At 41.7% G+C, this 13,058-nt stretch overlaps 1 protein-coding gene across 8 annotated transcripts in view; it reads right to left on the bottom strand.

The window, feature by feature from the left end:
• Positions 1-13,058, bottom strand: part of svila (supervillin a) — a 354,707-nt gene that overhangs the window by 217,165 nt on the left and 124,484 nt on the right. The window contains exon 1 of one of the 8 annotated variants that reach the window (XM_060825047.1): positions 10,038-10,141. The exons of the other annotated variants lie outside the window; for them this stretch is intronic. Coding sequence (XP_060681030.1) covers positions 10,038-10,095 — 58 coding nt within the window. The 5' untranslated portion in view covers positions 10,096-10,141. Of the gene's footprint in view, positions 1-10,037; positions 10,142-13,058 lie in introns of those variants that run through there. 8 annotated transcript variants of the gene reach the window in all.

Below are 13,058 nucleotides of genomic sequence, written 5' to 3'. Positions count from 1 at the left end.
GCAACTTACACCCAGACTACACTCAAAGCAGAAACAATTGGCCACAGAAATGCAATCAACTGCAAGTTGAAATGTACTGCCTGCACTAAAACTTAATACACGTTAGGTAATGCTGACAACACTGGGTTACAGGACGTATGTTTATTGACTTGAACTTCTTAAAACCAACAGGATGTCAACAGATTTATGATAATCAGGCACTATGCCATTCGAATCAGTTTTATGTTGCTCGACATTGTTGGATTCAGGAGAGGTGAGGTAAAAGCACCTTTCATGGGGAGCTTGTGGGGGTTGGGTGGGGCAGAAAGAGGAGATATTAGAGTTCAAGTTTATGTGGTCTTGGGGAGGGAGGTTTTGGGGGTGTGGTGGAATGGTTGCTGGGCAAGTGATTTGGCATGATGGGGCTGTTGAAAGTTGCCACTAGATGGAGCGTTGGTCATTTTGCCTTATGTCCTTTATCCAAGGATAGATGTTCTTTTGGATGCGAAGTGGGTGGGTCAATTAATCGGAGGACAAGAACGGGGAGATAGATAAGTTTTCTGCAAGGTTTGTGAAGAAGAGAGGATGTTCCTAATTGGGGAGTAGAAAGAGGTTGGAGGACTGAGCAGTAAGAGATGATGGTGGAGGGATGGATTGGCAGGGGAGGGAAAAAGAGGAGCTGTGAAAGGGTATGGACAGAGAAACAAGGAGGCTACACAGGTGATCAATTTGGACCTTTGCTAGGGCTGCTCAGCTCCTATCTTCAGTACAACCTTAGTCCAAACAAAACAAAGGAACTGAACTCCAGTGGTGAAGTGAAAACTGCTGTCCTGGATGTTAAAGGCTGTGTTTAACTGTGTGGTGGTATAAAAGAGCCTCAGTAAAACTAGAGTCAGTGGGAGCAAGGAGAAAACTCTCCACTGGTAGTAGTCATACAGAGCACAAAGGAAGATGCTGTGATTCTTTGAGTTCCTCAGGGTTATGATTTTCAGCTGCTTCATCAACGATCGTTCATCGTTCATAAGGGCAGAGGTGTTTGCTGATGATTATTGTGTTCAACACCATTCACAACTCCCCAGATACTGAAGCTGATTCTGTCCAAATGCAGCAAGACCTGGAGAATATTAAACTTGGCTTCAGAGTGGTAAGTCACATTTATGTCACACAAGCTCCAGGCAGTGATTTGGCATTGCAGAATCCGACATGATCAACATTCTGGGGATCTTACCATTGATCAGAAACTAGCTACAGAAATACTGCAGCTGTAAGAGCAGGTCAGAAGTTAGGAATCCCACAGTGAGTAACTCACCTCCTGACAGCCTAAAGCCTGTCCACTCCTACAAGGCATAAGTCAAAGAGTCATACAGCTCGGAAACAGACCCTTTGGTCCAACTTATCTATGCCAAGTAAGTTTCCCAAACTAAACAGGTCCCACTGCAATGGAATAACGTTGGATTAACAGCCTAATGATAATAATACAAGGTCATTGCTTCCCCAGACGTCAAGAGGAGTCCCCTAAAAAGAAAACTTATTTAGACTCTGACATCAAATGCCACAATAAAAGTAGTTGACAGTGCAAAAGGACTCCTGAATCTTAGCCCTTCATTATTAATTCAAGCTTTCATATGAGACTGCTGACTAAATGCCAACTGTAAATTACTGAGTCACATCCTTACTAAAAAAAATATAAAAAGATGATTTTGCCCGAACTCAAATCTGTGACCTCTACAGGACAAAGGACAGACCCATGAGGACACATCATCAGCAGGTTCCCCTCCAGTCACATACCATCAGGCAGAAATACCCTCCTTCACAATCACTGGGTCAGATTTGTTGCACTCTGTCGCGAGCAGCACTGTGGGTGTAGTTGCACTGTATGGGCTACAATATTCAAAGTGGCAGGTCACTGCACTTCCTCAGGAACAACTAAGGTTAGGTAAAACTATTGGCTTAGCCAGCAATTCTCATGAATGATCAAGAATGTGAGCACACAGTTTTACATCTGAATTACCAGGTATTTGAAGTCAAGTACACTATGAAAGCCATTTTCATCAATATTTTGCATATGGTATGAACGATTACTTGGGTGAATAATTCTTAGATAAATAGGTTTCTAAACACTTTAGGAAGTGTCATGGGTAATATGGGCTTGATGATGTTTGATAATTGCAAGTAAAATGCAAGTGTTGGTTCATATAACCAAAACATCCCTGACTCGATTCATAGAGTGCACAGTAACCTTAGAACACTACTGCAGCAATGTAACACCGAGTCAATTCCTCCATGCCATTTGAACCTTTGAATCTTGCTTTTTTTTGTCTACGTTCAAGTAGTTTTGGTTTTTTGGAAGGACTTTCACCACAGAAATGAGCAAATCTTCTCAGCCAGTTACCAAAATTCTGCGTGATCAGCTACCACACCCCTGTCCAATTGCCACCCCATCTTACCATGCACAGTTCCTACAAAAACTGGTGTCACTCACCGGATATCTAGAGTCACAGAGTCATGGAGATACACAGCACGAAAAAAAAACCCTTCAGTCCAACTCGTCCAAGTCGACCAGATATCCAAAATAAATCTACTCCATTTGCCAGCATTTGGCCCATGTCCCTCTAAACCCATCCTATTCATATACCCATCTAGATGCCTTTTAAATGTTGCAATTGTACCAGCCTTCACCATTTCCTCTGGCAGCTCATTCCATACATGCACCACCCTCTGCGTGAAAAAGTTGCCCTTAGGTCTCTCTTTAAAATTTTTCCCCTCTCACCCTAAACCTATGCTCTCTCGTTCTGGACTCCCCCAACCCACAGGAAATACCTTGTCCATTTAGAGTCGAGATTAGAGTGGTGCTAGAAAAGCACAGCAGGTCAGGCAGCATCCGAGAAGCAGGAAAATCGATGTTTCCGGCAAAAGCCCTTCATGATGAAGGGCATTTGCCTGAAATGTCGATTTTCCTGCTCCTCGGATGCTGCCTGACTTGCTGTGCTTTTCCAGCACCACTCTAATCTCGACTCTAGTCCCTAGTACCCACTTCTACCTTGTCCATTTACCCTATCCATGTACCTCATGATTATATAAAGCTCTATAAGGTCACCCCTTCAGCCTCCGGTGCTCCAGGAAAAACAGTCCCAATCTATTCAGCCTTTCCCAATAACTCAAATCCTCCAACTCTGACAATATCCTGTAAGTCTCTTCTGAACTGACCATTAAAAGGCAAGCATACCAAATGTCTTCTTCACTGTCCTATCTACCTGCGACTCCACTTTCAAGGGATTGTGAACATGTACATCAAGGTCTCTTTGTTCAGCAACACTCCCCACGACCTTACCATTAAATGTACAAGTCCTGCCTTGATTTGCCATTCCAAAATGCAGCACCTTACATTTATCTAAATTCAACTCCAGCTGCCACTTCTCAGCCCATTGGCCTATCTGATCAAGATCCCCCTGTACTCTGAGGTAAAACTTCTTGGCTGTCCACTACACTTCCAAATTTGATGTCATCTGCAAATTTACTAACCATACCTTTTTCTTATATTCACATCCAAACCATTTACATAAATGAAGAAAAGCAGTGGACCCAGCACCGATCCTTGTGGCACTCCACTGGTCACAGGCCTCCAGTCTGAAAAGCAACCCTCCATCACCACCCTCTGTCTCCTATTTTCGAGCCAGTTCTGTATCCAAATGGCTGGTTCTCCCTGTATTGTATGTGATCTAACCTTGCTAACCAATCTATCAGGACGAATCTTGTTGAACGCCTCATCTCAGCAACAGCCCAACAATCACTTCCGTAGCTTCCCAGTCAGTTTTAGGGTACACCTGATCAGGTCGCGGGGATTCATTCAGCTTTATGCATTTTAAGACATCCAGCACCTCCTACTCTGTAATATGGACATTTTTCTAGATGTTACTATTTATTTCGCCACATTCTCTATCTTCTGAGCCTGTTATCTTCTCTAATCCTGCTAAAACTCCAGCAGCCTTTGTGTCTGCCCCAAGTTTTAAAGCCTATTCTGCTCCCAGTCAAGCCTGGTCAGTCTGTAGTTGCCTTGTGCAGTTCCTGACACTTCTCCCCAATATGGCAGACATGGGGAAAAAATCAGCACCTTTAGAGCCATACATCTGGAAACCCAGGATCCTGGAGATCATACTGGACATGGCATTGTCAATGCAGGACCTCCTCCTTGCCCAGAACTTGCAGTGGAAGACTTAACATCAGACCGTGTCAGTCTGGTCCAAAGTTGCCCAGGTTAGAGCAGTCTCATTTGTCTAGAGGAATGCCAGACAATGCAGTAAGATGGGAATGCTTTTCTCCACTTCATCACCATCTTCACATTCACTCTCTCTCTCTCCAGCATTTACCCAGCTCTCAAAATCCATGCTCTACCATTCCCACTATCTGTCGTATTATCTATCCCGACTTGTTCTTAACCATCTCACCCTCAACATCACTAACGTCATCATTCCTGATGAAGGGCTTATGCCCGAAACGTCGAATTTCCTGTTCCTTGGATGCTGCCTGACCTGCTGCGCTTTTCCAGCAACACATTTTCAGCTCTGATACTCCAGCATCTGCAGACCTCACTTTCTCCTCAACATCACTAACCCTGCATGCCCTCGGTGCTATCTACTAACCCACTCAGGATACCTTCTTGCCTGCATCAACAGCAATAGCTGTGCTGCTCACTTTCATCTCTCTCATCGCTCCTCTCAGTCCATGAGGGAAACAGTCCAGAAAAGGTCAGAAAAGAGTAAAGACCAGTAATGTGCCTCCTGTCATCCAGCTCCTCGCTTCTTACAGGGATCCTGACTTGGATTGCTAGGAGCAAAATCTAGACTGAGGTTAGAGGCTGCCCTTGACTTACATCTCAGGTATCTGGACTGAAAGCTATGCTCCTATGCCTTGACTGAGATCTGTTGGCACCAATGGAAAATTCTTGGCTTTGTCGCTGTGCTGAATAGGCTGGCTAATATGAGCCTGGTATCTTTGGCTGAAGAGGTAAAGTGCAAAAAAAAGTCATTGCATAACAGGGATGCTAGGAGCATCTGGGTAGGCTCAGAGTGAATGTGAGCCACGACAGAGAGTGAAGAGCCTGGGGATGCAGCCTTCTTGGTCCAGGAATTGGGTGCAAGTCCCTAAGCAACAATATCCTTGCTGCAGCATTACAATAATAGTTACCATGGCAACACTGAAGCACAGAAACATCTTCAAAGGGCACTGGAGATCCAAGGGGGTTCTTAGACAATAAGACTTTTAAGATTAGATTCCTTACAGTGTGGAAACAGGCCCTGCAGCACAACCAGTCCACACTGACCCTCCGAAGAGTAACCTACCCAGACCCATTTCCCTCTGACTAATGCACCTAACACTACGGGCACTTTAGCCTGGCCAATTCACCTGACCGACACATCTTTGGACTGTGGGAGGAAACTGCAGCACCCGGAGGAAACCCATGCAGACACGGGGAGAATGTGCAAACTCCACACAGTCACCCGAGGCTGGAATCGAACCTGGGACCCTGGTGCTGTGATGCAGCAGGGCTAACCACTGAGCCACTGTGCCGCCCTTAATGGACTTTGTCTGTGGATGTAGGGTAACATGTGCCCAGTGTCCATGAAGCATGCCCTGAGCCGTTAGGACTCTGTGTCCAACGTGGAGGCAGGTTGGAGCAAGCTGTGAATGGAGTCTGCAAGACACCTATTCTGGTTTAATTGCCGGGTTTTACTGATATAAAGCTTGGTTGGTGAGTTTGACTCGATCGGATGCTGACTATATTAATGAGGTGTAATTAGCAAGAGTTTGACAAGCGTCAATAACCATCAATTGGCATCTTTCTGCTGCCTAGTGAGAATGGTGCTGCTCTGTTTGTAAAGAGCCCTAACAATGGCACTAACCTAAGGCCATACTAGTCTGAAAACACCTGACCTCGTCTGATCCTGGAAACGGAGCAGGCTCAGACCAGGTCAGTTCTCTGATGGGAAACTGCTTGGGATTAGCAGGTGCAGTAGGAGGGTTCATGTGGCACAGTGATAGTGCTCCTATTTCGAGGTCAGAAGGCTCAGGTCAAACTCCTACTTACTCCATAAGTACATAGAAACACCTCTGAATAGGTTGATTAGAAAATATATAATGGAGCGAGATGATCTTAATTTCAAGATGGACCAAATCACGCTTGTCCAATTCTGCCACACATCTCACCATAGCCCACCTTGCTCAGACCCCTGAAAGATTTCCCCCATCATGTCAGTTCTTGATGCTCTTATAACCTCACCACCCCAATCTAACACGGGTCAGCCTCCAGTGCTTTTAGGTAAAAACAATGTCTGCAGAGGTTGGAAACCAGAGTCTGGATCAGTGGTGCTGGAAAAGCTCAGCAGTTCAGGCAGCATCCAAAGTGCAGCGAAATTGACGTTTCGGGCAAAAGCCCTTAGTGAATTGTGATCTTTCTGGCAGCAGTTACAGAACAGAAGCAGAGTTGGTTTAGGAACAGACTGGCTAGATCTTTTTATGTTTTAAAAAAAAGCACATCTTGTTTGTTTCATAAAGGGAGCCGATCACAATTAGAAATTTTGTAGTTTAACTTTTTTAATTTGTAAAGAACACTGCAGGAGGTATGTGACTGTGTTTCTACAGCTGAGATCTCCTTTCGGCTGTTTACCAATTCAAGCAGCCCAACTTCTCATATTAACATAAAGTATCTGAACAAAGCAGAAATACCACACAAGAGCCTCAAGCTTATTTATAGCAAAATTTATATCTCCACAATGATGCAGCAGTTGTTAGTCAGGATAGTGCCCTTGCCCAATATTCCTTCTAAGGGGCACTTCAGCAGCTGTGCAGCAATCCTGAAGGAACCATGCAGACGGCTGATCCCTTTCAGAGACTGCACATACACAGCTGCACAAATGCATGAAGTAAACAGACCACGTACAGCAAAGAAAATTTACTGAGATCACATTAACTGTTTGCTGGAAAGTTGGGGTTTCAAATCCCACTCCAGAGAATTTAATAGAGAATCCAGGCTGGCATCCCAGTGCAGTGCTGAGGGAATGCTGCACTCTGAGGTGACATCTTTCAGATGAGTCATTCAACAAGGAAGGAGACACCTGCTGTGCTGTCAGCTAGATGGAAAAGCCCCATTTACACTAGTTAATGAAAAGCAGCAGTTACACCTAGGGCCCCGGTCAAGCCTTTTACTGCAATTTACGGCCTTTCTCATGGTAAAACACGTGACAATAACATCAGTCATCATCCATTAAAAAGTCTCTTCATTAGACAAAATGTAAGTGGAAGGAGCTGAATGTGCTGCAAACTGGTCACTGCATTGCCTGTATCACAGCAGTAACTACACTTTCAAAAGTGCTGCAACCTTTCGGAGATATCTTAGTCGTGAAACCTGCTATGTAAATTCAAAGAATCAATTTTTTAATACTGTTGGTCTTCCGGCAACACCAGCCAAAAGGAGTTTAACCATAGATTACTTCAAAATATTGCAATTTTCAACTTTGGAATTTGGCAAGGAAAGGAAACATGACACCATATGCAACCACAAGAATATTGTGGATTGCAAAAAATGTAAGAAAACCATATATACCAGATTATGTTATAACACGCACACAGCCATATTCATAAACAAGCATTCATTTCTATGCATCAAATTGTCCAGATGCTTATTTTGCAATACTTCAGTTATCAACTGACACAAAACAGGGGGCAAAACAAAAATTGGCTGTTTATCTTGGGACTCAACTCAAACTAGATTTGAAAGGAGTAACAGCTTTCAAGTCCCGGTGTACACAAGGCCCAGATTTTTGGATCAAAATAATGGCGATGCTAATAGCTCTTACCATGAAATGACCTGGCAAATTGAAGTAGATGGGAAAGTGGATAAAATATGAAAATTTGGAAGTTTCTGCCTGAGATGTGCTTCGCTGTTAGTTTTATACAGAAGCGTTACTCATGCCCTAACTCACCAGTTAAATGAATTGAACAAAATGAGGTGTCGTACTTGCATGGCAAATATGGATTAAATACGTAACAAAAGAGGCAGTGCTTGACAATTTCAGTCCAAACACTTTTTTTAATAGCATGACAAGTCTTAATTACTGATAAACAATCTCTATGGCAATGTAAATGAACTATTACAAGGGTGGAGACTCGTTTCTTGAGCTTTCAATTGCTCTCGATTACAGTTTCTTGTCTTATTCTTCCTTTGTCTTTTTCCCTCTCATAATCCAGTCTCCAATTTCTTCTTTTGCTCTGTACCTGAATGGATATCGAATACACTATTCTAATTTATATTGGCCCAGATTCTATCCTATTTCACAATTGTCAAACTAATTGCATAAAGGTTTACACAAAGTTTTTTTTACTCTATTCACACTGAGCCCAATTGCTTTGTTATGGGTGTTGTGCTGTTTCACTTACCTCCTTACAGAAACTGCAAAATCTCACGGAGATTAAATGGCCACAGGCAAGTTTAATCAATGATAAACACGGTTTATTTATGAATGTGACAATACTATGGCTTTAAGAGGTGTATGTTTTTTTAATGAAGAAATGTTGAGACAGAGATGGACAGCAGACTGCTTATGGTGTTGAGTTTTTGTTTAAGAGTTGGAACAAGAGAAGCAGTCTGAATGGGTGGGATCAAGCTCACACAGAGCCAGAATTTTTAGTTTCAGCTTTCAGAAGTTGCTGGGGTCTTGAAGCTAGATGTTCAAATTCTTCTTCTTCCTCGGTTACAGCTAAAAGCTGGGGTTCTCTTCCTGCTGCCAGAAATGCATGTGAGACAATCTATTTTACAAATTTGCCTTTGCCAAGGGTATATTTAAGGAATGTTACTATATTAGAGCAGTTAATTAGTAGTAGTTAGTATATCTATTATTTTCTTAAGCATTTTGATAGAGTTACAGTTAAGCCAATTCTTTTCTTTTTATTTTGTCTGTATTTTAACTGTAGTGTAAAAATAAAATGTTTTGCTTAAAGTTGAGCAGGTTGACCAATCGAATTGCATCTGGAATGCAGTGCCTTACATTTTAAATAAGAAAATGTTAACGTCTATGCTTTCTTCTTAATATATTTAGAGGGGGCTTGGGCTGGTCTATTAGAACCAGTTATATAAATTTTAGCTCAGAACAGGCAGAAACTCGAACACAATTGCTCATTTATGAAGAGCAACAACTATAGACCATTTAAAGTCATTTTTCAAATGGATAATGGACAAAGTAATTCATTTGCTTCGAATTTATATCTTAGGTTATAACTTCCTTCTAATTCCCATAGCAATTCTCTTGATTGCCTATTCCTAAAAGATTTCACAGGCATAACATGCAACCTGGGAATACAGTATGAGGTAGGGCAAGGCATGATACACAGCAGGTGGAGGACAGAATGAATAAAAGAAAGGCTGAATGATCAAAAATCCAACTTTGATTGAAACCTTGGAAGGGGAAGAAATTTTGCTTTGACAACAAAATGTCAGATCTACCTCTGTAGAAACAGATGCGCAAATACACATGATTTGGTATATTACATATGCACATACACAACACACAAAATACACATTGATAAGTAAACACAGAGATGAGACTGGTTCTAAAAAATCTTAAGTCTTCCGTACAGCTGCTTTCTTTCACATGATTTATTGAATTTATTGTGCCATTTTTTTTCTCTAGAATAAACAGGCTTTGTGCAGAATTCAAGTGCTGCTAGTAATACTTAAATCTTATTCAACTCTCATTCATACAGTGTACACAAAAGATACACTAATTCCCCTCCCCCTATTTCCACAATAGCATACAGCAAAACAGCAATCCTTGAATAAGATAAATGGATCTACAAATTCAGCATAAAACATTGGGAACACAACTGAATAAAAGGTAAGCACATTGCTGATAAAGTATCTCCAAGATTTCTAAGTCAATAAACATGTTTATTGTTTCCTAGTGCCCTTGAGGAATAGGAAGGAGGAAGCAAAAGAAATGAAAAGAGAATACAGACAAGGACACTTTAACGATGTTTACTTCACAACACATTTTTTTTGTACTTACCTTGGCTACACAATGTTACAGTTCGTGCATAACCAGCAATCCATGGATTCCTGAACATGTTTGCGGGATCCAAGGTTTCAAGTGACAAGTAATGGCTAATTTTATACCAGACACAAAGCTAGGCCCGTCTACACAGTAACGTGTAGAGGGGGTTTTCATGGAACAGCACAGTAGTGGAGCTGTCAAACCAGCGACAGGCTGAGGGAATAGGCTAGGCAGTAGGCTGCTGTTTACAGCAGCTCATGCTACTAATCAGATTACAAATAGAAATTAGGGTACAATGAAATACTAAAACAGATTGAATGATAGAGATTGAGAGATTATAATAAATTACTGTAAATCTGTGGGCAAGTCACAACATATGTTACTGTGCTGCAGCAGAAGAATAGGTACTGCCACAACATGAAGCTCCCAAATACAAAGAAACCAATCGTCTCTTAACAGACAAGAAAATCTTCTCAGCCCTAAGTAATCGCAATCTGCGAGGAATGCACAACTACATCGCAATATCAGTCCAAAAGCAACCATAGGATTGGCCCAGACGAATTGTAACATTATGCTAAATTCTTTTAGGTGGTGGGGACAAAGCCAAAATATTGAAATCACTATGATTTATGATGAACACGTGGGCTTCTTTTGTGGCAGACTTACAAAAAGTAACAGATCTGCTTGTGTAGAAAGTAGCAAAGTATTTTTAACTCTAGACAGAAGCAGAGCTGAAGTAGAGACGATAATTTTCCAAGCACTCAAGCTGACAAGCCTGTTACGTCAGTTTAATTCTTGAAATTATATCTGCACAAAGTCACCCGCTTAAATTTCTAAGGTGCTCGACATATTTGATACATTAGGCAACAATAAATCAAAATCTCCCAATGTTTATAAACATTTCTCAAAATTAACACTTTTCTAGGTGTTTAGTTTATGATAGACAAAAGGATATATCTGCAATTTGCCAAAAATTATGTTGGTGATAATTGAAGCTTCAATTTTGACTTTGTGATAGTTGATGTGATATTACTCTGCAGTTCAGGTAGGTAACCGCGGTCATGGATGATCTCCTAAACAGACTGCAATGGTGCATTAGCGCAAATGTTGTGCTCTGGCTCATGAAGTGGGAACTGAATCCCTAAACTTCTCATTCAGGGCTATACCATTACCAATGAGCCACAGATGACACCTAGTCACAAAGTCAGGGTTTAAGTACTCGCCTCATCTTACAAGGCTGTCACTTAAAATCAACGTAATGCCCTTTTGTTCTCTAACTTTGCACCTTCTAGTAACAGTATCAGGATTTTAAACAGGACTGCAAGGATCATTGAATGCGATGTCAAACACCACCTTGATGTCAAGCTCACAAGAAATGAGGAATATCCACTTAAGGGGTCATAATCAGAAAATTAAGTCATTCTTAACGTGCACAACTTGTTCAAATGAAAGCAGAAATTGCTGGAGAAACTCAGCAAGTCCAGCAGCATCTCTGCGCAGAAAGATTGTTTTGAGTCCAGTGACTGAGTCTCCCGAGTTTCTCCAGCAATTTCTGCTTTTGTTTCAGATCTCCAGCATCCATAATTCTTTGATTAATAAAATAAAAAAAACTTGCATTCATATACCTTTCATTACCTCTGAGATATCACAAAGTGCATCATAGCCAAGTAAATACCTTTGAAATGTGGTCACTATTGTAATAAAGCAGTCAATTTACACATAACCACTTTTGAGAAACAGCAAAGGTTTTAGATAGAGTCATAGCGTGATACAATACAGAAACAGATCCTTTGGCGCAACCAGTCCATGGCGATTATAATCCCAAACTAAACTAACACCGCCTGCCTGTGCTTGGCCCACATACCTCCAAACATTTCTTATTCACGTACTTATCCAAATGTCTTTTAAATCTACCACTTCCACAAAAACCATGCAAAAAAGGTTGTCCCTCTTGTCTTTTTTAAATCTTTCTCCTCTCACCTTAAAAATATGCCCCCTTATTTTATACTTGCCCAAACAAGGGAAAAGACACCTGCTGTTCAAGGGATAAATACCAGAAAGAAGTCCCCTGTTGGACTTCAAAACAGTCCAGAGACGACATACAAGACCTCAGCTTAATATCTCATCCAAAGCCATATAGTGCACCATCTACTGAACCAGTTAATGGTTTGGTGCTCCATTAAAGACATTGTTGTGACAGCGGTGAACATGGGAACTGCCCTTTTCAACCAAGTGCATCGTCATAACTACTATAGTCAACTTTATTCAATACTCACAAGCCTACACAGGTTTATGAGACAAACCCCTGAAGCATTTATCAAGGTACTCAAACTGACAATCAAGTTGTACACGCTTACAACCTACATTTTGTTGAGAAAGAATTATTAAAAAGGGGTCTTTGTCTACTTTTGCGATTCAGACAATGGGACAAAATACTTGTATGTTTGCCTGACACGAGCATTTTTTTAATTTCAAAAAATATACTTTATTCATAAAATTATTTTGATATCGATACAATTGGTCATGCCATACATATGTATAGATTCCATTTCTTTGCATACAGAGATTGGAATTAATCAATCAATCTGTCGTATGTACAAGTCTGTACATTGACCAACCAGGTATTTTATGGAGGTGTCAGTGGGGCCCGATTACTGAGTGAGCCCCCTGTTCTTCTTAGGCAGGCAGACCTTACATGGTGGTCTTTCCCCACCGTGGCCTTGGCAGCAGCTGCCCCAAGCTTTAGCGCGTTCCTCAGCAAGTAGTCCTGGACCTTAGAATGTGCCAGTCTGCTACACTCAGTCAGGGTTAGCTCATTCATTTGGAAGATCAACAGGTTTCGGACAGACCAAAGAGTGTCTTTGACTGAGTTGATGATCCACCAGGTACAGTTGATATTTGTCTCGGTGAGCGACCCGGGGGAACAGACCATAGAGCACGGAGTCCCACGTCGCGGAGCTGCTCGGGACAAACCTCGACAAACACCACTGCATTCCTCTCCAGACTTCTTCTGCATAGGCACATTCCAGAAGGAGG

Source organism: Hemiscyllium ocellatum, chromosome 5 (genome assembly GCF_020745735.1).
Source record: "Hemiscyllium ocellatum isolate sHemOce1 chromosome 5, sHemOce1.pat.X.cur, whole genome shotgun sequence".
NCBI classification, from domain to species: Eukaryota; Metazoa; Chordata; class Chondrichthyes; order Orectolobiformes; family Hemiscylliidae; genus Hemiscyllium; species Hemiscyllium ocellatum.
The sequence above is the reverse complement of the archived record's forward strand: the minus strand, read 5'-3'. Positions and strand labels throughout refer to the sequence as shown.